Source organism: Mizuhopecten yessoensis, unplaced genomic scaffold (genome assembly GCF_002113885.1).
Source record: "Mizuhopecten yessoensis strain PY_sf001 unplaced genomic scaffold, ASM211388v2 scaffold715899, whole genome shotgun sequence".
NCBI classification, from domain to species: Eukaryota; Metazoa; Mollusca; class Bivalvia; order Pectinida; family Pectinidae; genus Mizuhopecten; species Mizuhopecten yessoensis.
The window spans coordinates 25,654-51,484 of NW_018479847.1; the positions used below are offsets into that span (position 1 = coordinate 25,654).

Genomic DNA, 25,831 nt, shown 5'->3' on the forward strand with positions numbered 1-25,831 from the left:
GTCCCGCTTCTGCTACTTTGTGGTGGGGAGACAAAAATCGAAGAATGATAAAAACTGGTACATTGTGTGTGTTACTGCTTAGGAAATAGGATGTATGGAAAAATCTGGTACTAACAGTATGTCACTGTTAAGGAAATGTAGGAACGAAACTTTGAGAATGTAATACAGTATAACTCTGACCCCGATCAATACCTGTCCTAACTTCTATAGATAATCTTCTTTAAATCGTACCTACAAACTGAACCTCATTATTTCTCTTTGAAAATTCGAACATCCAGATCACGGAACATTTCTTTCTTTGTCCTTATCACATGTTAAGTAGGTTTTACTGTATAGTGAAATTCAATAATTTAAGTAACTTCATTTTTCATATCATAAGAAATCAAAATTTATTACAAAAAATCACGGATTGCAATGTACATACAAACATTTCATAATAATCTCAAGACACTTCTCTCCCGAGTCTCAAACTCCTTCCAATAATACATATCATAATTAATCAACACATTTAAATACAACAAGGTAAACATTCCACTTACTATAATATCATAATATACAAATGCATTGCATAGACTGCCTTTTTCTTTCTTGTTATTTTTTTTCTACATAAAATGCGATAGTTCTTTATTAATGTGCCAGGATTATTCAGATTTTCATTTCAAAACTCTGCTCAACTTTTCAGATGCATACAGACCCCAAACTGTATGATGGGTGGTCGGGCCTGATGAAACAAAAAAACATGGTTTAAAGGGGGGAAATCTTCTCTTGTATACGTGTGTTTATAGGAATTCTGTGGTAATCTGATCTGACAGTAACTATATGGTATGCAAAGGAGTACTGAAAAAAATAATATCAACAAAGATGTTTATTGGAGTGTTACTTGAATAACACTTTAAACTTAGTAGTTGGTCAGTTGTTTATCAGCTATATCATTATCTTTTACCATCTAAAACGCAGGACATTTCCAAAATCATCTCAAATCTGATTTCCATACACTCGGTACACATGACTATCATTGTTTTTTATTCATCCCTGTCTCAGTGGGTTGTCTCCCTTCCATTGCCAGACCTTTGAGACAATCACAGTAAATATACACGCACAATAAATAATTGAAATGATCCACAACTACTTTTCAAAGTATATATTTGGAATGTACAACTATAACCAACAATGCTTCTGTCATGGATCTGTGTACCTTTGTTTAACCATGGTTTCAAGTGAGCTATAAATTTACTGATTTTAATTATTTTATACGATTTAATATTGACAAGAATAATATATTTTCCTAATGATTACAAAAAATTATGTTTCATAATTTTCTTTAAAAATATAATATTAGAATTCCTGTAATCAACATACCTTAACTTTGTTTTTCTCTAATCATTCTTTTTAACGAATCCTTATAATATTCCACCAAACTTAAGGTTGACCATGGGCAGACTCTGTCGCCCATATGATTTTTCCATCTATGCTGACCGTTTTAACAGCAAAAGAAGCCATTGTCTTACATCATTTTGTAACGATCTAAAATGATTATTGGTAATTAAAGCATCATTGAGTTAAGTTTAACACTATGTGATGACAAGCTTGGCCTGGACACCTCTGAAAACATTTCGAGCTCTGCTACTGTTGTCATGGGAATTCTCCCTGGTTGTCTACTGTGAGAGGAAAGGTTTGACGATATTGGCGATGAACCACTCCTCTGTGAACTGGAGATGGTCGCCAGGGTAACTAAGGAAGTGGAGGCGGTTCGTAGCAGCCATAGCCTTCAGGCCAAGCCAGTCCTGTAATTAAAGAAAAGCAAGAACTTTAATTTGCATTTGCCTAAATTAAGTAAATCTAGACTATAAAAATAGCTAAATTTGAAGAAAAAAAAAAGAGATTAGTTTTGTCATTTCAATAATTTCATTATGTGAGCATATTAAATATCTTTTTTCTTTTAATCTTACAATACCAGATTCACCTGTAAGTATACAATAACATAAATAACATGTTTTTATAAATCAATAAAATAACGGGTGAATCACTCGTACTGGCATACAGGGACATATAAACCTCAGTATCAATAAACCAAAACCGTTTGATACTTAATCATCAAATTTTAGACGAGAACATGTTAATTACACGTAATATATTTTTAAGTACTTATTGAATTCAATAACATCAGATAAATGGTACTAATTGTCACACTGCTGTTTAAAATCATAACTGAAGTGATATAAGATATAATATTGCTAAACACCACATCAGAGTAATCCAAAAGTCACCCAAGATTGCGTACCTCTGTGTACAGTTGAGAATTATTAAGGGAGACAACTTCCTTGTCTTGGCCTGGTTTGTAGAATCCGAACCACTGAAAAATTATTAGTCAACGATGATAACAATTTGCTTCAATTCAATTGTAAAACAAGATACATAAACTATTATTTATTCCTGATTTCAAATTGTTAAAAGCATCCATGAATGTATGACAAATTGTATTTCCATTTAGTTTGTGTGACCTAGCTATTGAAAAAAAAAAGCATTCAGAAGGAACACTTTTCCATCAAAAGAGTTTTATTTTTTTCTCCCTATAACATTCACACATTTTATAATCTTTAAAAGTAACAAACCCTGACTGAGAAGATAATGAAATATGTCAATATTCCTCATACCTCACTCTCCTTGGGCTGAACCATGGTATCCTCAGTGAACTTAAGCATCACAAAGTTCTTTAACTTCTGAAGATTAGCCTTGTAGGTGGCGTTCTTTGTCTGTATAATCAAAAAGAAGAAATTCTCAGGTGGCAAAACATACATTTTTTCGCAAATTTTGCAAAAAGTTTCAAGTCTGAACATTCTCTGTTATTGGATTGTTTTTTTTAAGACACTACTCGTGTGAATTAACTCATGTCTGTAACATGTACATACCACCCAACCATCATTTTCCAGAAAAAAAGACAACTTCTATAGATAGTAAGATTCAAATTATGAAACCTTTTCTACAACCTCTCCTCCAGTTAAAACCTGTACACGTATGAATGTACATAACAAACTATTTAGGTGGTTATAAGTGATAAGTCAGAAAGGAGGTTAACAGATGACACTAAAGGAATGATATACTGTATAGGGTATACACGACATTCCCTGACATAAAGTATACACGACATCCCCTGATATAAAGTATACAGGACAACCCCTGATATAAAGTATACACGACATCCCCTGATATGAAGTATACACGACATCCCCTGATATAAAGTATACATGACATCCCCTGATATAAAGTATACACAACATTCCCCGATATAAAGCATACACGACATCCCCTGATGTAAAGTATACACGACATCCCCGGATATAAAGTATACACGACATTCCCTGATATAAAGTATACACGACATCCCCTGATATAAAATATACACGACATCCCCCGATATAAAGTATACACAACACCCCCCGATATAAAGTATACACGACATCCCCTGATATAAAATATACACGACATCCCCCGATATAACGTATACAAAACATCCCCTGATATAAAGTATACACGACATGCCCTGATATAAAGTATAACGACATCCCCTGATATAAAGTATACACGACATTCCCTGATATAAAGAATACACGACATCCCCTGATATAAAGTATAAACGACATCCCCTGATATAAAGTATACGCGACATTTCCTGATATAAAGTATACACGACATCCCCTGATATAAAATATACACGACATCCCCCGATATAACGTATACAAAACATCCCCTGATATAAAGTATACACGACATCCCCTGATATAAAGTATAACGACATCCCCTGATATAAAGTATACACGACATTCCCTGATATAAAGTATACACAACATTTCCTTATATAAAGTATACACGACATCCCCTGATATAAAGTATACGCGACATTTCCTGATATAAAGTATACACGACATCCCCTGATATGAAGTATACACGACATCCCCTGATATAAAGTATACACAACATCCCCTGATATAAAGTATACACGCCATTCCCTGATATAAAGTATACACAACATCCCCTGATATAAATTATACACGACATCCCCTGATATGAAGTATACACGACATCCCCTGATATAAAGTATACGCGACATTTCCTGATATAAAGTATACACGACATCCCCTGATATGAAGTATACACGACATCCCCTGATATAAAGTATACGCGACATTTCCTGATATAAAGTATACACGACATCCCCTGATATGAAGTATACACGACATCCCCTGATATAAAGTATAACGACATCCCCTGATATAAAGTATACACGACATTCCCTGATATAAAGTATACACGACATCCCCTGATATAAAGTATACATGACATCCCCTGATATAAAGTATACACGACATTCCCCGATATAAAGCATACACGACATCCCCTGATGTAAAGTATACACGACATCCCCTGATATAAAGTATACACGACATTCCCTGATATAAAGTATACACGACATTCCCCGATATAAAGTATACACGACATCCCCTGATATAAAGCATACGCGACATTCCCTGATACTCTCTGTATAAATTATTATATACGACACCCCCCGATATAAAGTATACACAAAATCCCCTGATATAAAGTATACACGACATTCCCTGATATAAAGTATACATGATATCCCCTGATATAAAGTATACGTGTCATCCCCCGATATAAAGTATAGACGACATCCCCTGATATAAAATATACACAACATCCCCTGATGTAAAGTATACACGACATCCCCTTATATAAAGTATACATGACATCACCTGATATAAAGTATACGCGACATTTCCTGATATAAAGTATCCACAACATCCCCTGATATAAAGGACCTCCCCTCTCCTGGTTATACATGACATTCCCCGATATAACGTATACACGACATCCCCTGGTATAAAGTATACATGACATCACCTGATATAAAGTATCCACGACATTCCCTGATATAAAGTATACCTGACATCCCCTGATATAAAGAATACACGACATTCCCCGATATAAAATATACACGACATCCCCTGATACTCTCTGTATAAAGAATACACGACATCCCCTGATGTAAAGTATACACGACATCCCCTTATATAAAGTATACATGACATTCCCCGATATAAAGAATACATGACATCCCCTGATATACACGACATCCCCTGATGTAAAGTATACACGACATCCCATGATATAAAGTATACACAACAACCCCTGATATAAAGTATACGTGCCATCCCCCGATATAAAGTATACTCGACATCCCCCGATATAAAGTATAGACGACATCCCCTGATATAAAATATACACCACATCCCCCGATATAAAGTATACCCGACATCCCCTGATATAAAGGATACACGACAGCCCCCGAGATAAAGTATACACGACATCCCCTGATATAAAGTATACACGACATCCCCTGATATAGTCTACACGACATTCCCTGATATAAAGTATACATGACATCCCCTGATATAAAGTATACGTGACATCCCCCGATATAAAGTATACAAGACATCCCCCGATATAAAGTATACACGACATCCCCTGATATAAAGCACACGCGACATTCCCCGATACTCTCTGTATAAATCATTATATACGACACCCCCCGATATAAAGTATACCCGACATCCCCTGATATAAAATATACACAACATCCCCTGATACTCTCTGCATAAAGTATACACGACATCCCCTGACATAAAGCATACGCGACATTCCCCGATACTCTCTGTATAAATTATTATATGCGACACCCCCCGATATAAAGGATACACAAAATCCCCTGATATAAAGTATACACGACATCCCCTGATATAAAGCATACGCGACATTCCCCGATACTCTCTGTATAAATTATTATATACGACACCCCCCGATATAAAGTATACACAAAATCCCCTGATATAAAGTATACACGACATCCCCTGATACTCTCTGTATAAAGTATACGCGACATCCCCCGATATAAAGTATACACAACCTCCCCCGATATAAAGTATACACGACATCCCCTGATATAGAGTATACACAACATCCCCCGATATAAAGTACACACGACATCCCCCGATATAAAGTATACACGACATCGCCTGATATAAAGTATACACAACATCCCCTGACATAAAGTATACACAACATCCCCTGATACTCTATGTATAAAGTATACACGACATCCCCCGATACAAAGTATACACAACATCCCCCGATATAAAGCATACACGACATCCCCTGATATAAAGTATAAACGACATTCCCTGATATAAAGTATACACAACATCCCCTGACATAAAGTATACACAACATCCCCCGATATAAAGCATACACGACATCCCCTGATATAAAGTATAAACGACATTCCCTGATATAAAGTATACACGACATTCCCTGATATAAAGTATACACGACATCCCCTGATATAAAGTATACACAACATCCCCCGATATAAAGTATACACAACATCCACTGACATAAAGTATACACAACATCCCCTGATACTCTCTGTATAAAGTATACACGACATCCCCCGATATAAAGTATACACAACATCCCCCGATATAAAGTATACACGACATCCCCTGATATAAAGTATACACAACATCCCCCGATATAAAGTATACACGACATCCCCTGATACTCTCTGTATAAATTATCATATACGACATCCCCTGATACTCTCTGTATAAAGAATACACGACATCCCCTGATATAAAGGACCTACCCTCTCCTGGTTGATATCGGCCAGGAACACGCTGTACTGTTTGTACTCGTCCTCGTTAAAGGGATCCTGCCAGTACTCGGCCTGTACCAAACTAAAAACATCAAAAAATAATTAATACCCATATAAAACATGTTCAGTTTAAGGACACACAAAATAGCTATTAAATCATATTGATCAACCACCTGCTTGTCTTGTATCTTAATTCATTATACCTTACAAGAGAACTCATAAATCTGACGGACTGAAAGGAAACCTTGTCAGTTGATGCTGTTCTTTGTTTAACAAGACAACATCCTAAACTTGTGTGTAAAACAATCCTATACATGATCTTACAGCTGATTGGAAAAGTCAGAAAACTATTGTGTTTAAATATAGTGTTGGAATAATGGCAGATAAATAACCATCCACTATTTTGAGGGTGCAACACAGCATGGCCAACCCTCAGGGTGATAACTTGGTTTTCCTTGGCAGAGATTTCTCTGTCACATTGACAAAACTCACCCTTCAGGTCGGAGGCTTTTTATATTGACAAGACGGAGAAGGATGCTGTTAATCTGTAATGTTACATGTTTGTATCACTTACTTGTTCTGGACAAAGCTGTAAAGAAATAGAAAAAAACCCATTACAATGACATATACTATGATTCTAAAAAGTAATTTGCTACAAACAGAAATTCATCAAGCCTTACAAAACCTTGAGGATTTTTATTAATTTACACATGTATAACATCTGACGGTCCTCAAGTAAATACCATATCATTTGGACATTTAAATATGATCACTGCCAGGTTTTAACATCTGAAATGTTCAGAAAAACATGTGTTCTCTTTATGTCATGTTCCAGATAATATCATGTCTTCCTCTGACAAATGAGAGGTGATATTAAGTGAAATCTACTGTACAGAGAAAATGGCATTAAAAGCTTAAAAGGAGATGTTTATAGTAAGTTTAATGTCGGCAACAAAAAACAGGCCAATGAACGAGAAGACTTGTAAACACCGTGGTCAGTTACCTCACATAAGCCCCTAAGTTAAGGAGTTTTCTGACTTCATCACACACAACGCTATTATTTCCTGGACACTTTGGGAACCCAAACACACCTACAACAATATAAACAGGGAAAATTAAAACAATGTTTCACTATAATATGGAGTCTGCAGCCCCACATCTTCACCAGACTTTTTGGGTACATTGTATATTATTTTAAACAGGTCTTATCCTCCTTCATGGCTCAAGGTCATTAATCTGAAAAAAACTTTGTATTTCCATTCCTTCAAACTGCAAGCTATACATCAAAACACTAGCTAGGCCTCATGGTTCTGTTCAGGTCTTTTACAGAAAACTAAGATAACAAACAGACAGCCTACGCTACATGTCCCACTGTACCTGTTGTGCTACATGACCTTAACAACGGTATGACCTTGATGTGTCCTTACCCTGGTGTTGACCTCCTACAGAAACCAGGTTCAGCATGGGCGGGTTTGGGCAACGCTGAGCAACTGCTCGTCTGCAACAAGAACAGGTATATTTCATACTTTTCAGAATCTTCCGCCTACATTGGGAACTTATTAATCTAGATAGATAGAGTTGTTTGAAAACATAGCTGTAATAAACATTCACAAGTTAAGTGACAATGCACCAGAATTGTGTACTGATTCAGCAATCACTGAAGGCATATAACGTAACATTCACATGATACCTGTTAAAGTTATCTCCCTTAAAAACTATATCTGTTATTTGTGTAAGAATTGAAGTTGTATATTCTTTTGACTTTAAAACTGTCTCCCCAACTCATTATGCTTATGCTTTGTATAAGAGTTATGGCTATATGCTATCTTACACATAATACCTGTAATTTGTGTTAGAGTTAAGGCTATATGCTATCTTACACATAATACCTGTAATTTGTATTAGAGATAAGGCTATATGCTATCTTACACATAATACCTGTAATTTGTGTTAGAGGTAAGGCTATATGCTATCTTACACATAATACCTGTAACTTGTGTTAGAGTTAAGGCTATATGCTATCTTACACATAATACCTGTAATTTGTGTTCAGAGTTAAGGCTATATGCTATCTTATGCTTGATACCTGTAATTTGTATTAGAGTTATGGCTATATGCTATCTTACACATAATACCTGTGATATTTGCTACTTTTCACCTTATGCCTGTGATTTGCATTTGAGCTGATTGATTGATTGATTGATTGATTGGTTTTACATCCGCCTCACTACCAAGTAGTTCGGTTATCCAGCAGACGAAAAGATAGGAAAATGAGTAGAATGGGTAAAATATGTACTGAAGGGATAGAAAAGGATGAGAGCTCTCTCCCTTATACCTCATACCTTATACCTGTGATAAATGTTAGAGTTATCCCTCTTACACATTATACCTGTGATTGTGTTAGAGTTAAGGTTACATGCTATCTTACACCTTATACATGCGATACCCCCTTCCGTATATTTTTTGAACTAACACTATCTGATAACTTAGAATTATTCAACTGTTATCAAATTACATGTATGCCATTTGAATTGTTTCTTCTGTTAATTCATGAAGTCCAAATTTACATTACAAGAACTTCTTAGTGCCAAACCCTTTTGAAAATGTGGTGTATGACACCTGTCTACCGTTTAGTGTCTAGGAAGTTAAGTACTCTCCTAGAGCATGTGTGATCAACAGTGTTAAATGTTTCCATCAACTCGAGGGCAAAACTAATCTCCGGTCACTTCCCTAGTGAGACCAGTCTAACGCCATCTATAGCCACGTAGTATGTTGATTTGATGATACTGGACATCACTCCGGGGACTATCGGTGTGCGACATCGGTCAGTAATGTGATAATACCCTGGTAGGAGAGTGGTGACCAGTAATTTGTGGTGATGGTCAGCCACAAATATCCAATGACAGATGACAAAGAGGCTCTGGGCACACTATCAGGTGGTCAGTGTTGACAGTGTATTAGTAGGCAATTTGAAAGGAACAAGTTAAAAATTATTGTTTTATAACATAATCAAAGAGTATTGTTAACTTCCCCTCTGATAAAAAATTGGACTGATACCTCATTAAAATCTATTTCTCCTCAATCTTAATTTGACAATGATGATGTGAACATAGGCCAGCAAACAAATGAAACACTTTGTTTTTGTTACACAATGCAACAACACAACCCAGCAAATGTTCTTAAATGAAACAAAAAAATACAATTTAGTTGTGAATTTCTTTCTGTCATGTGACTAACTGGTTCATTTTTAGGTGAAATAATTTTTTTAAATGTCACTGTAAAAACATTAAAGATTTTTTTTTCTTGTTATCTCTTTACCAACACGACAGCAGGACATTTTCTGTTACAGAAGATTGTTCATTACATGACAATAATACTTAAGCACGGCAGTGGAGCATCATCCTATTGTCACCGGCACAATGCAGGTGACAATTTGGAGTGACGTCCGCTGAACAGTATACACAACCTCCTAACCAATGAACAGGTTTTCCTGAATTACTCTGTCTAATACAAAACGGCATTTCATTTACCACATGCATGAGATGTCGCAGGAAGGGAAACCACAATATCCTCACTGCATACGTATACTTTACCCTGGTCTTCAGGGCAATATCCAATAGCATCACATCCGCGACGTTGATGTAGAAACATGTTTGTCAGTCACAGGGGCCTAGACACAGATACATTATAACCCCAGGTATACAGTTATTACCAATTCTTTAGATTCCATTTCAAACTTACAATGTATACATTGTACAAATGTTTGTTTTCTATTTTAAATTAGTTATGTTCAGGAGTTCTTAATTTGAAAAGATAATAGCTGTCAACTCAAACATCAGCTGAATATTTATTTTGGTGTATACAAGCATAAAATGTGTCTTGAAACACAACTGAACATTTCATTATTCACAAAAATTAATAGTTTAAACAATAGCAACAACTAAAATGTCAGAGTGACTGGTTTGATATTCCTTTTTATTTTTTTTATTTTTTGGTGTCTCCTAGCTTGCTTTCCGTTCTTGTATTTCGGCTTCAACATTGATACCAGCCAGGAGTTAATTCTGTTTGACGGTACACATACCAGCATTATAGCTCCTACCAGCCTGGAGGTAAATTTGTTTGACGGTACACATTCCAGCATTATAACTCCTTCCAGCCTGGAGTTAACTCCGTTTGTCGTTCACTCAGGTATGACTGAATCCAGCATAGTGCGGTATCAGTCACTCCATAAGGGTATTCCAGACATTTATAAAGTATTCCATGGTTGATGACGATTAGCTTAACTCCAGGCTGGTAGGAGGTATAATGCTGGTATGTGTCCCGTCAAACAAAGTTAACTCCCGGCTGGTAGGAGTTGTAATGCTGGTATGTGTACCGTCAAACAAAGTTAACTCCAGGCTGGTAGGAGTTATAATGCTGGTATGCGTACCGTCAAACAGAGTTAACTCCAGGCTGGTAGGAGTTATAATGCTGGTATGTGTACCGCCAAACAGAGTTAACTCCAGGCTAGTAGGAGTTATAATGCTGGTATGTGTACCATCAACCAGAGTTAACTCTGTTTGACGGTACGCATACCAGCATTACAACTCCTACCAGCCCGGAGTTAACTCTAGTTGATGGTACACATACCAGCATTACAACTCCTCCCAGCCTGGAGTTAATTCTGTTTGACGGTACACATACCAGCATTATAACTCCTACTAGCCTGGAGTTAACTCTGTTTGACGGTACACATACCAGCATTACAACTCCTACCAGCCTCGAGATAACTCTGGTTGACGGTACACATACCAGCATTACAACTCCTACCAGCCTCGAGATAACTCTGGTTGACGGTACACATACCAGCATTACAACTCCTCCCAGCCTGGAGTTAACTCTAGTTGATGGTACACATACCAGCATTACAACTCCTACCAGCCTGGAGCTAACTCTAGTTGATGGTACACATACCAGCATTACAACTCCTACCAGCCTCGAGATAACTCTGGTTGACGGTACACATACCAGCATTACAACTCCTACCAGCCTCGAGATAACTCTGGTTGACGGTACACATACCAGCATTACAACTCCTCCCAGCCTGGAGTTAATTCTGTTTGACGGTACACATACCAGCATTATAACTCCTACCATCCTGGAGTTAACTCTGTTTGACGGTACACATACCAGCATTATAACTCCTACTAGCCTGGAGTTAATTCTGTTTGACGGTACACATCCCAGCATTATAACTCCTACCAGCCTGGAGTTAATTCTGTTTGACGGTACACATACCAGCATTATAACTCCTACCATCCTGGAGTTAACTCTGTTTGACGGTACACATACCAGCATTATAACTCCTACTAGCCTGGAGTTAACTCTGGTTGACGGTACACATACCAGCATTACAACTCCTACCAGCCTGGGGTTAACTCTGGTTGATGGTACACATACCAGCATTACAACTCCTACCAGCCTGGGGTTAACTCTGGTTGATGGTACACATACCAGCATTACAACTCCTACCAGCCTGGGGTTAACTCTGGTTGATGGTACACATACCAGCATTACAACTCCTACCAGCCTGGGGTTAACTCTGGTTGACGGTACACATACCAGCATTACAACTCCTCCCAGCCTGGAGTTAATTCTGTTTGACGGTACACATACCAGCATTATAACTCCTGCCACGTCCAGAAGTGATTTATTGTTTTAGAATTTCGACCGAGGCTATACTTGTAACATTGATTGAAACAGTTACTCTATAACTACGGATGTCATCAATCAATTCATGATAGGCTTCAAGATTATTTTAAAAAACACAAATGGATTTGATTAATGAATAGAACTTTTAAAAGCTACATTGATTTCAACAAAACTGATCCTTTTTGCAATATGATAATCTAAAATTTATAGACAAAAAATTGGGAAAAGAGAAACATTTAACTTCAATTTCAAAATATTGTTTGGCAAACTAGACTTTCAGGTTTTATGGGCACCAGCTCACGGAGGACAGATGCCAGTTTTAATTTCCTATTTTAATGCTCAGCTTTCAAAAGCTTCAGCAAGAATTTGAAATAAACCGTTCTGAAGTTTCACTCTGCAAACTACAGTCAAATTAATTGTCAGAAGTTTAGTCATCATCATAAAAACTATGGCAAAATATCAATATTAAGTAATCACTATAAAATGTAAAATCTGTCATTTGCACCACATTTAAATGATTTGGTTGTGTAGTGTAATAGATGAAAGGATTTAGTAAAATCAAGAAGCGGTATTTATATGCAGAGTGTTGAATATCAGAAAGATTGATTGAAGTTTGACATTCTAAATAATGCAGAATTTTACTTTGCAGGAAAATTTCCCTTCATCTGATCATGAGCTGGTTGTGACAGATGAGGTGAAATCTTTGAGAGTCAGCCCGTATAGTCTTGGAGGAAACCTTTAGCTTTGAGAGTTTACCTGTAATCTGAGGGGGAAACATTGAGCTTTCAGAGTCAGCCTGTAATCTGAAGGGGAAACATTTAGCTTTCAGAGTCAGCCTGTAATCTGAGGGGGTCACATTTAGCTTTTAGAGTCAGCCTGTAGTCTGAAGGGGTCACATTTAGCTTTTAGAGTCAGCCTGTAGTCTGAAGGGGTCACATTTAGCTTTCAGAGTCAGCCTGTAATCTGAGGGGGGACATCTAGCTTTTAGAGTCAGCCTGTAGTCTGAAGGGGTCACATTTAGCTTTTAGAGTCAGCCTGTAGTCTGAAGGGGTCACATTTAGCTTTTAGAGTCAGCCTTTAATCTGAGGGGGGACATCTAGTTTTTAGAGTCGGCCTGTAATCTGAGGGGGGACATCTAGCTTTTAGAGTCGGCCTGTAATCTGAGGGGGGACATCTAGCTTTTAGAGTTAGCCTGTTGTCTGAAGGGGTCACATTTAGCTTTTAGAGTCAGCCTTTAATCTGAGGTGGGACATCTAGCTTTTAGAGTCAGCCTTTAATCTGAGGGGGGACATCTAGCTTTTAGAGTCGGCCTGTAGTCTGAGGGGGTCACATTTGGAATTATACTTATGTTGAAAGTTACAATCTGAGGTAAAAACCAATAGATGGTATTAGCACAGATTTATATATAAAAATAAAAAAGAGAAAAAAACTGAACAATGAGTCTTTAGTACTTTCATCTCGTCAAGGGGATTCTTCAGAATATATATATATTCCAGTTGATATTTAAGCTTTTAACCCTACAAAAACAAAACAACTCCATGTGTCAGGTGGCACTTGACAATTTCAACATTAAATTTTTCTATTATTATCACCTTCACAATATAATTCTCCAACACATTATAAAAACTTAAATGATTATTTTTAGGATTTTCTGTTTGGTAGAGATCGGTTTGTATCCCAAGCACTTAATTTCTTTTTAAGAAATGTTCATTTTTTCCTTTTAACATTATTTTCAATCAGATTATACAATCAGCCTACCCACGACTTCGTGTAGACTTGTAATTTTAGATTGAGATTTTAGATCACTGACATACATCCTGTGTGTCCTTTGAGATCAATTTCCTACCTTACGATTATTTCCCAGATAGCTAATGACGGCTTTCTGTTCGCCGTAGTTAGACGGATATCTGAGGTAAAGTGTTCTTTTAAAGACATGCAATCCTGGCTATAAACATTGACTCTTCCCTAGAAAGTACCAGCACTTTGTATGTGAAGTATAAAACAATTGCAATGTCGTTTGATAAACGGATTTTTATTCATGAAGCATGCAGCAGCCAGATACTACAGGAAGGACAATTATGGAGTGATGTTGGCGGACAGTAGTAACACCATAAACTCCTTTAGTTTGTGTACATTTTATTTTTGCAATTCTGTTTCAAAAACTTCTATTTGCAAAAGGAAAAACACAAAGCATAGCTCACAGATCATAAACGCTGTATAAGAATGAGATTTATTATTACAAAATTACCACCTGTAAGGTAAGTACCTCTACAAAATGTCCTAGTCCACAGGATAGACAAGCTCATCATTTGATCGTAGATAGTAAAGTTTGAAATTACGTAACCCAAGTGCACACAGATTTGAAACCCCACATGTTATTTCAGGTAACAATTTATGTTTCAGAATTCAGAAATCACTCCCAAAAATATGTCAAAATCCTTCAAAAACTATAGGAGTAAAGTTGTTTGAGATAACCTAATGCATTTTCATTTTTCATGAAACCAGGAAGCTTAGCATACGCCGGGAAATCCCTGATGTCTGGATTACAGAAGCACTGATAACAAGAGGCCCAGAGGGCCTGTATCGCTCACCTGAATATGTTTAAAATAATTGGTATGAAGTAGGTGCTGTAAGTACATATGAAATTTCAGAAAGATCCATACAGTACTTGAGATATAGTGAGAACAAACTTCAAACAGAGCCCCACCCCTAGGGGGGGGTCATACCCACCAATTATACAAAATTGAGTCCAACTGACCCAAGGATGCTCCAGACTAAATAAGGATAAAATCCCATAATCCAGATGGTCGAAGAAGGATTTTAAAGGTTTTACCTCTATTTCTCCTATTGGGCCCAGCCCTTCTGCCCCTTGGGAGACAACAACCACTGCTTATACAAAATTGAGTCCCCTTGGCCCATTGATGCTCCAGACTAAATTAAGATAAAATCCCTTAATCTTTATGGTAGAAGAAGGATTTTAAAGGTTTTACCTCTATTTCCCCTATTGGACGCCGCCTCCCTGCCTCCAGAGGGGTCAGACGCACCGTTTATACAAAATTGAGTCCCTTTTGCCTAAGGATGCTCCAGACTAAATTAGGATAATATCCCTTAATCCCTATGGTAGAAGAACGATTATAAAGGTTTTACCTATATTTCCCCTATTGGGCCCCATCCTTCAAGTCCCAGGGGGGGCCACACCAACCGTTTATACAAAATTGGTTTTCCTTTACCCAAGGATGCTCCACACCAAATATGGACCAAATCCTTTCATTCCTACAAAAGAAGAAGGGGTTTAAAGAATAATTTGCTCTGTTTCCCCTATTGGACCCCGCCCCTCAGGCCCCTGTGGGGACCAGACCCACAGTTTATACAAAATTGGTTCCCCTTCACCCAAGGATGCTTCTGACCATATATGGACCAAATCCTTTCATTCCTACAAAAGAAGAAGGGTTTTAAAGAATAATTTGCTCTGTTTCCCCTATTGGACCCCGCCCCTCAGGCCCCTGTGGGGACCAGACCCACAGTTTATACAAAATTGGTTTCCCTTCACCCAAGGATGCTTCAGACCAAATATGGAACAAATCCTTTCATTCCTACCAAAGAAGAAGGATTTTAAAGATTTGCTATATTTCCCCTTTTGGGCCCCGCCCCTCAGCCCCCAGGGGGGCCACACCCACAGTTTATACAAAATTGGTTTCCCTTCACCCAAGGATGCTTCACACTAAGTATGGACCAACTCCTTTTATTCCTATGGAAGAAGAAGGCTTTTAAAGAATAATTTGCTCTGTTTCCCCTATTGGTCCCCGCCCCTCAGGCCCCTGTGGGGACCAGCCCCACAGTTTATACAAAATTGGCTCCCCTTCACCCAAGAATGCTTCAGCCCAAATATGCAACAAATCCTTTCATTCCTGAAGAAGAAGAAGGATTTTAAAGAATAATTTGCTATGTTTCCCCTATTTGGCCCCACCCCTCAGGCCCCTGGGGGGCCAGAGCTACAGTTTATACAAAATTGGTTCCCCTTCACCCAAGAATGCTTCAGACCAAATATGGAACAAATCCTTTCATTCCTGAAGAAGAAGAAGGATTTTAAAGAATTTGCTATATTTCCCCAATTGAACAAGGACTACCAATTGTGTATTACTTGTAACAGGAAAGAGAATAGTGTGCTTCCACCGGGGTTTGAACCCACGATCCCTAGGTTCCTAGTTGGATGCTCTATCTACCACTAAACCAAAGGGAAATTCCCTCTAACTAGCTCGAAGCTAGAAGGCGACTGTAGTCCTATGTACAATTCAAATCTGCCACATATACTGATCTAAAATCTGATAACATCAAATTACGATAGCCCACGCTGATGAGAACAACTTTGCCTTTAATGACTGATGCACTGCTAACGAGCACTGAACGATATAATGCCCACAAAATATCTGTCGCCATGTACTGATTAATAAGAACTAGAAAATGTTTGTAAGACATGAATGCCCCCATCCCTCTAAAGATTTTAAACTAATGACAATAAATCTACTGACAAAATAGCAACGGTTAATCTTTAAAAAGCAACAGTGACCTTGGTTTGACCTTGGGATCATGAAATACAAGTTCATTCGAGGTATTTTCATACCTGACTTTTGTATAAATTGTGATGAAAATCTGTTATGAAATGAAGTCGGTAGAGCCATGACAATGAATTGCAACAAGCCTAACGAAAATACGTACTGGTTTAAATATTGGAGTATTGTTATTCGCCAAATTACTCACTGAAAACGGGAGGCCTGCACACATACAGTAAATCCCCGTTGTAGTGCCACACGTTAAACTGCCAAACCTGCATACCGCCATTAATTTAGATGTTTTCCTTGTGTTGCTTGCACTGGTACAGCTTAAAAGACTTTATAATTTGGATATATTTTGATCTGCAGTTATAGAAACTGGGTACTATGGGTAGTATGCCATTTGGTGGTGATTCTGTGTATATTGTTTGTGTAGATATACATAGGGAATCTGTAATGCGAAAGAGCTCGAGATAATTGCAGTGTTTGTTTTGTTATCCCATTGTCCTTATATTTTTTTATTGTATTGTTATTATGTAATACTAGGGATTGTTTTCTTATAGTAGTGCTTTGTGTAGAGATATCAGTCACATAGATAGTGTTTGGAGTGGAAAAACACAGTGGCTGACCATGCTTGAAGTGTGAGGCATGGTGAAGTAGTGGCTATAAGAAGGTAGTTTGCTGGGCACTGTAGAGTATGCTCTTGTGTGATTGGAGAGTTACTGAGATTATGATATATACCATCTGTGTATTGATGTTGTAGCCTATGCCAATTAATGCTTGAAATAACATCTTATTGCGAATGAAAAATGTGTTACTGTGACTGAAGATGGGTTTCTGGGGGATGGTGTGTCATAAAGATAACAGAAAAGTACTCTGTTGTATTGTATTTTATTTATTTTGTTAAGTATGTGTGTTAATGTGAAATGTTTTTCAATTTTGTGAATTTATGATGCTGGTACTGTAATTGATAACAGATGATGTTATATTCATGGATTATCTCATGATGAATTTAGTGGGGATTAAATTGTCATGTATTGTAAATTGAATGAATTCATGAATATATTTAGTAATGAATTCTTCCTATAACACATTTTTGTGAAATGGATCTATATATTGTTTTGTAAATTAATTGTAAAGTGCCAGAGAAATTGTTGACTTTTTAGCAAATGTGGTAACCGAAGATGTCTATATAATGTAACTGTTGGATTAATTGTTATATATTGCGCAAGTTTTGTGTATTATTATTGTGATGGAATGCCACATTGATTTATTTGTATAAAGAGTGTATTGATTTAAGTGGCATTTTTTATTTATTTTTTTGCAATATAATATTACTCCTGTGCAGATGAGTGATGTTAGAAATGTGTGTGATTTGATCGAACTTTCCATGTTGAACTCTGTGGTTGTAAAGTTAGCCTGTGATTGTACACTGTACTGAGTGAGTTTTTGAAGTGAGGTTTTCATTACAATCTTTAATCGATCAAGTTTTCAAATTTAGGTTTTGACAAATGTTTGAACATTTGTCTTAAGGGGGGAGGAATACTTAACATTCAATATTTACGATTGACAGTTCACCACGTTTCGTCGTTCATCTTGTTGTTTTCACATTCAGAACCTAGTTACGTAACCGGAAGTGTTCCGAGTAGCTTTGCGCTACTATTGCACGTGCCAAGTGCCGTGTTTCTGTCTATATAATGCGATGGTTTTGTATAGTTCGTCAGTCAGAAGTAAAGTCCTCGTAAGACTGCCTGACTCCCTCTTTCTCTCCTTCTTTCTAGGACTCGTTAGGTAATAATGTAGGACCAGCAATAATGTTTAGTGTTAGGGTTAGAAAGTAGTCTGTACACGTGTCTATATAGAATTCCAACGTAGAGTCCGTCGTCTATGCTTATAGGAGTAGGCCTCGTAGCCACTAGTGTTAATGAACGGTGTTGTATAGTGTGAGTAAGGGTGTGAGATATGTTATCGTGTATTGTACTGATATTTCTTTACACTTTTTGTGTTTAATAAAAGATATTGAAGTTTATATCCTTGAGTCTATGTTCATTTGCCATACTTCATGTTCATCAATTTATAAGACCCAAATGGACCCGAGATTAACAAACCTGGGTTAGGTTTCTTGGATAGAAACCGCTCCTTTTACAGTTGTATACATTAGATAGAAACCGTTCCTTTCACAGTTGTATACATTAGATAGAAACCGCTCCTTTTACAGTTGTATACATTAGATAGAAACTGCTCCTTTTACAGTTGTATACATTAGATAGAGACCTCTCCTTTTACAGTTGTATACATTAGATAGAAACCGCTCCTTTTACAGTTGTATACATTGGATAGAAACCGCTCCATTACAGTTGTATACATTAGATCACTAGTAAACTTTTAAAATTTTCGCTGAAGTGGGGACTTACATGTGTATGTTTTATGATGGGGGATTAAGGACTCACTTTCATCCTCATGTTTACTTAAAAGTGTTTATAAACAAATATAACATTATGACAAGGGTCATACGTCCTTATCACAGACATTATGACAAGGAACTTACGTCTTCATCACATACATTATGACAAGGGACATACGTCTTCATCACATACATTATGGCAAGGGACATACGTCTTCATCACATACATTATGACAAGGAAATTACGTCTTCATCACATACATTATGACAAGGGACATACGTCTTCATCACATACATTATGGCAAGGGACATACGTCTTCATCACATACATTATGACAAGGGACATACGTCTTCATCACATACATTATGACAAGGGACATACGTCTTCATCACATACATTATGACAAGGGACATACGTCTTCATCACATACATTATGACAAGGGACATACGTCTTCATCACATACATTATGACAAGGGACATACGTCTTCATCACATACATTATGACAAGGGACATACGTCTTCATCACATACATTATGACAAGGGACATACGTCTTCATCACATACATTATGACAAGGGACATACGTCTTCATCACATACATTATGACAAGGGACATACGTCTTCATCACATACATTATGACAAGGGACATACGTCTTCATCACATACATTATGACAAGGGACATACGTCTTCATCACATACATTATGACAAGGGACATACGTCTTCATCACATACATTATGACAAGGGACATACGTCTTCATCACATACATTATGACAAGGGACATACGTCTTCATCACATACATTATGACAAGGGACATACGTCTTCATCACATACATTATGACAAGGGACATACGTCTTCATCACATACATTATGACAAGGGACATACGTCTTCATCACATACATTATGACAAGGGACATACGTCTTCATCACATACATTATGACAAGGGACATACGTCTTCATCACATACATTATGACAAGGGACATACGTCTTCATCACATACATTATGACAAGGGACATACGTCTTCATCACATACATTATGACAAGGGACATACGTCTTCATCACATACATTATGACAAGGGACATACGTCTTCATCACATACATTATGACAAGGGACATACGTCTTCATCACATACATTATGACAAGGGACATACGTCTTCATCACATACATTATGACAAGGGACATACGTCTTCATCACATACATTATGACAAGGGACATACGTCTTCATCACATACATTATGACAAGGGACATACGTCTTCATCACATACATTATGACAAGGGACATACGTCTTCATCACATACATTATGACAAGGGACATACGTCTTCATCACATACATTATGACAAGGGACATACGTCTTCATCACATACATTATGACAAGGGACATACGTCTTCATCACATACATTATGACAAGGGACATACGTCTTCATCACATACATTATGACAAGGGACATACGTCTTCATCACATACATTATGACAAGGGACATACGTCTTCATCACATACATTATGACAAGGGACATACGTCTTCATCACATACATTATGACAAGGGACATACGTCTTCATCACATACATTATGACAAGGGACATACGTCTTCATCACATACATTATGACAAGGGACATACGTCTTCATCACATACATTATGACAAGGGACATACGTCTTCATCACATACATTATGACAAGGGACATACGTCTTCATCACATACATTATGACAAGGGACATACGTCTTCATCACATACATTATGACAAGGGACATACGTCTTCATCACATACATTATGACAAGGGACATACGTCTTCATCACATACATTATGACAAGGGACATACGTCTTCATCACATACATTATGACAAGGGACATACGTCTTCATCACATACATTATGACAAGGGACATACGTCTTCATCACATACATTATGACAAGGGACATACGTCTTCATCACATACATTATGACAAGGGACATACGTCTTCATCACATACATTATGACAAGGGACATACGTCTTCATCACATACATTATGACAAGGGACATACGTCTTCATCACATACATTATGACAAGGGACATACGTCTTCATCACATACATTATGACAAGGGACATACGTCTTCATCACATACATTATGACAAGGGACATACGTCTTCATCACATACATTATGACAAGGGACATACGTCTTCATCACATACATTATGACAAGGGACATACGTCTTCATCACATACATTATGACAAGGGACATACGTCTTCATCACATACATTATGACAAGGGACATACGTCTTCATCACATACATTATGACAAGGGACATACGTCTTCATCACATACATTATGACAAGGGACATACGTCTTCATCACATACATTATGACAAGGGACATACGTCTTCATCACATACATTATGACAAGGGACATACGTCTTCATCACATACATTATGACAAGGGACATACGTCTTCATCACATACATTATGACAAGGGACATACGTCTTCATCACATACATTATGACAAGGGACATACGTCTTCATCACATACATTATGACAAGGGACATACGTCTTCATCACATACATTATGACAAGGGACATACGTCTTCATCACATACATTATGACAAGGGACATACGTCTTCATCACATACATTATGACAAGGGACATACGTCTTCATCACATACATTATGACAAGGGACATACGTCTTCATCACATACATTATGACAAGGGACATACGTCTTCATCACATACATTATGACAAGGGACATACGTCTTCATCACATACATTATGACAAGGGACATACGTCTTCATCACATACATTATGACAAGGGACATACGTCTTCATCACATACATTATGACAAGGGACATACGTCTTCATCACATACATTATGACAAGGGACATACGTCTTCATCACATACATTATGACAAGGGACATACGTCTTCATCACATACATTATGACAAGGGACATACGTCTTCATCACATACATTATGACAAGGGACATACGTCTTCATCACATACATTATGACAAGGGACATACGTCTTCATCACATACATTATGACAAGGGACATACGTCTTCATCACATACATTATGACAAGGAACTTACGTCTTCATCACATACATTATGACAAGGTACATACGTCTTCATCACATACATTATGGCAAGGGACATACGTCTTCATCACATACATTATGACAAGGGACATATGTCTTCCTCACATACATTATGACAAGGAAATTACGTCTTCATCACATACATTATGACAAGGAAATTACGTCTTCATCACATACATTATGACAAGGAAATTACGTCTTCATCACATACATTATGACAAGGAAATTACGTCTTCATCACATACATTATGACAAGGAAATTACGTCTTCATCACATACATTATGACAAGGAAATTACGTCTTCATCACATACATTATGACAAGGAAATTACGTCTTCATCACATACATTATGACAAGGAAATTACGTCTTCATCACATACATTATGACAAGGAAATTACGTCTTCATCACATACATTATGACAATGAACTTACGTCTTCATCACATACATTATGACAAGGAAATTACGTCTTCATCACATACATTATGACAAGGGACATACGTCTTCGTCACATACATTATGACAAGGAACTTACGTCTTCATCACATACATTATGACAAGGGATGTTTAAGAAATAAACCCATGTCATCTGCTGGGCAGGATAACGGGGAATTCGGTACCATATATAATTACAGGTAGTTTAACCAGTACATATATAATTACAGGCAGTTTAACCAGTACATATATAATTACAGGCAGTTTAACAAGCACATTAACTCAACCATAGCTAACTAGAAGCCCCGTTTTAAGAAAGAAATGATGGGGACCCATCTGACATGCATCTCTTACACTCACCTAAAGGCTAAACTAACATCCTAACACCTGAACATATGATGAGAGTCCAAAACTGGAACAGGGACTTAAAGCAGCAGTATTAAAACTGTAAAAGCTTGAACTTTTCGCAGTGTGGAAATCTTCACATTCTTTTCGCATCAAGTAAATTAGCGCAAAAATGTCCACAAGTGTATATTTACTGATAGATCATCTAGATACTAGATTTCAGATTTCATAACCACTGCCAACGTAAAAAATTGACACCACAAACAATTTATAGAGTCACAATGCAAACATTTCTACTTTTTAAGTATCATCATACAGAGAGGTGGTTGAATGTTAGATTTAGTCCCGAGAAATTGAGACGCTGTGCTTCATTTACTTTATCAATTGATTTAATCCAACTTACAAGAACTGTCCACCTTGAGAAAATCCAATGGAATGGTATCCGTTCTGGAGTTTGGAATCCTTGGCGATCAGGGAGCAGGCCAAAGTAATCTGGTCGTTAGCATTCATAAAGAAGCCATTGGTTGTGTCCTTTGTGTCAGGAAAGAAACATGTTGTTAGGACTTAATAAGGTGGATGTATTATAAATCTGAAATAGGTTTTTTTGACATGAATTAAAGTAAGCCATTTCATTGTTCTTTTGCAATCAAAATGATGACAAAATTTATTTGAGACAGCATAAAACAACACAAAATCAATATTTCAAATTGCATGTAAATTCCCTGTCTTAGAGATGATGTTGCATGTATAATGGCATGTCAGACGTCAAACAGCCTTGACATCACCTATGTTAGAGGTCAAACAGCCTTGACATTAACTATGTCAGAGGTCAAACAGCCTTGACATTAACTATGTCAGAGGTCATCAAATGTAAATCCAAAGCCACTGCAAAGTTTTTGTATCAAAACCATCCACAGACATCTTAACAAACTAGGAATATATTGGCTTAAGAAACAATCCAGATTTCTGTTGTTTACTGCTATATTTACTTACCGCTGCGATGTTGCTGCCGATCATCAGACTGTTGACATACACGCCTTTGACCTCCTTCTCAATAATTTTTTTAATGCTACCCATGCTCTCTGGGTTACAGCAGCTGTCCCCTAAAAAGCCAAGTGCTTGTATTAGTTGCTTTTATGTAATACCTCAAAAAAAATAATCTAAAGTTTACTATTTTTCCTGAAGCATATTTTACAGAATTCATACTACAAGCAAAATTGTTCAATTTCAAATTGACTCAATATTTCTGAATTTTTGAAAACATCTCCAATCGTCCATGATTTTCAATCGTCCAAAAATTTCCCATCTAAGCAAAGCCATTTTGTAGGGAGTGACAAATCAACAAGAAGAGGCAGTACAGAACTCTTCTAAACAAGAATAATATTTTCTGATTTTCTGTCTAGACTCTGGATCAGTTCGGTTTGTTGATTACTCATTCGCATGTCCTACAAAATGGCTTTGCTCAGGTTGGAACTTAACTGATGGAATGAAGCAGTTGTTGGTGATAATGAGGACAGATTTGGATCCATAAATTACCCCTTTATCTATATACAAATGTGTGGTATGAGTTGTGCAAGATGATTCAAGAGGACAGGTTATAGCATGTGCCATAGTAGATTTAGTTTGTCAGCACCTAATAAAAACTCCAATACCAAACGGTGTCGGAGGAATTACATGTTTTCATATAGAAGTGCACCTGGTCCCACACCAAACATCTATCTGTCAAAATATCTAAGTCTGGTATCAGGGCCGGAGGAAATTCCGGCTACAAAGTAACACGAAAAATGAACTATAAATTGTGTCAATAACTTTATGCAACAAGTAGCTGTTAAATCATTCTTCAAATTTGGAAAACTGCTGCAAGAAAAAAATGTGCAAAACCTCCCTCCCTGGGTATTAGTCAAAGGATAATATCTGCAGTAAAGGTTCTTATAAGATGCTGAATCTTTGAAATATTCAGCATCTGGTGGAAGCATCAGATATTTATATTAATTCAGGGTGGTGAACAATGAGTGACCTGTCTTTCGCAAAGTCAGACGGGTACAATTTCCTGATCAGAAATGAGATGTATTGGATCACATGCCTGACAACATGGGTTTTCTCTGGGTTTCCCCGGTTTCCTTCCACATTCAATGAATTGAAAAGAAAAAAAAATGTTGTAAAATGAATAAAGTTTATATATATTTGTGCAAAGCCAGTCTATTGACACCAATATCTTAAATGTTTGATAAGCAAAATATCGACTGATTTCAATGATGCGTTGGGTTAAAGAAAAAGTCATCGCCCACTGAACTATGAACCCCTAAGGAAATTCAAGGGAAAGGTGCGCGTCTGAAATGCACGCTAAGTTACACAAATAAACTAACAAAATAAATTAAAACCACATACTTAAACATGTCATCATCCATAAATTGCTTGTTTTCGGAGAATGATATACAAACTTACCCATGCCATGCCATATGACGACCGGTGTCACAGCTAAACAGCCAGATAGAGCAGCCAAACACACAAATACCGACAGCATCATTCCGTTCGCCATTTTGGAATGTCATGTGATTTTGAAGT

General features: G+C 37.1%; 1 protein-coding gene across 1 annotated transcript; it reads right to left on the reverse strand.

Moving 5' to 3' along the window:
* Positions 1 to 371: 371 nt before the first annotated feature.
* LOC110441359 (palmitoyl-protein thioesterase 1-like) lies at positions 372 to 25,831 on the reverse strand. The gene is made up of 10 exons (XM_021484475.1): positions 25,712 to 25,831; positions 24,260 to 24,369; positions 23,670 to 23,797; positions 8,158 to 8,228; positions 7,734 to 7,821; positions 7,305 to 7,319; positions 6,722 to 6,812; positions 2,655 to 2,753; positions 2,282 to 2,353; positions 372 to 1,784 (listed from the first exon to the last, which is right to left on the reverse strand). The coding sequence occupies exons 1-10, from the start codon at positions 25,803 to 25,805 to the stop codon at positions 1,656 to 1,658; spliced, it is 897 nt and encodes a 298-aa protein (XP_021340150.1). The 5' UTR covers positions 25,806 to 25,831; the 3' UTR covers positions 372 to 1,655.

Excerpts from the sequence above, each read along its gene's own strand:
- LOC110441359 (XM_021484475.1), bottom strand. The coding sequence starts at position 25,805 with ATGGCGAACGGAATGATGCTGTCGGTATTTGTGTGTTTGGCTGCTCTA. Across the intron at positions 24,370-25,711 it reads CGTCATATGGCATGGCATGG|GGGACAGCTGCTGTAACCCA; the intron begins GTAAGTTTGTAT and ends TTGGCTTTTTAG. Across the intron at positions 8,229-23,669 it reads TCTCAAGGTGGACAGTTCTT|ACGAGCAGTTGCTCAGCGTT; the intron begins GTAAGTTGGATT and ends TTCTTGTTGCAG.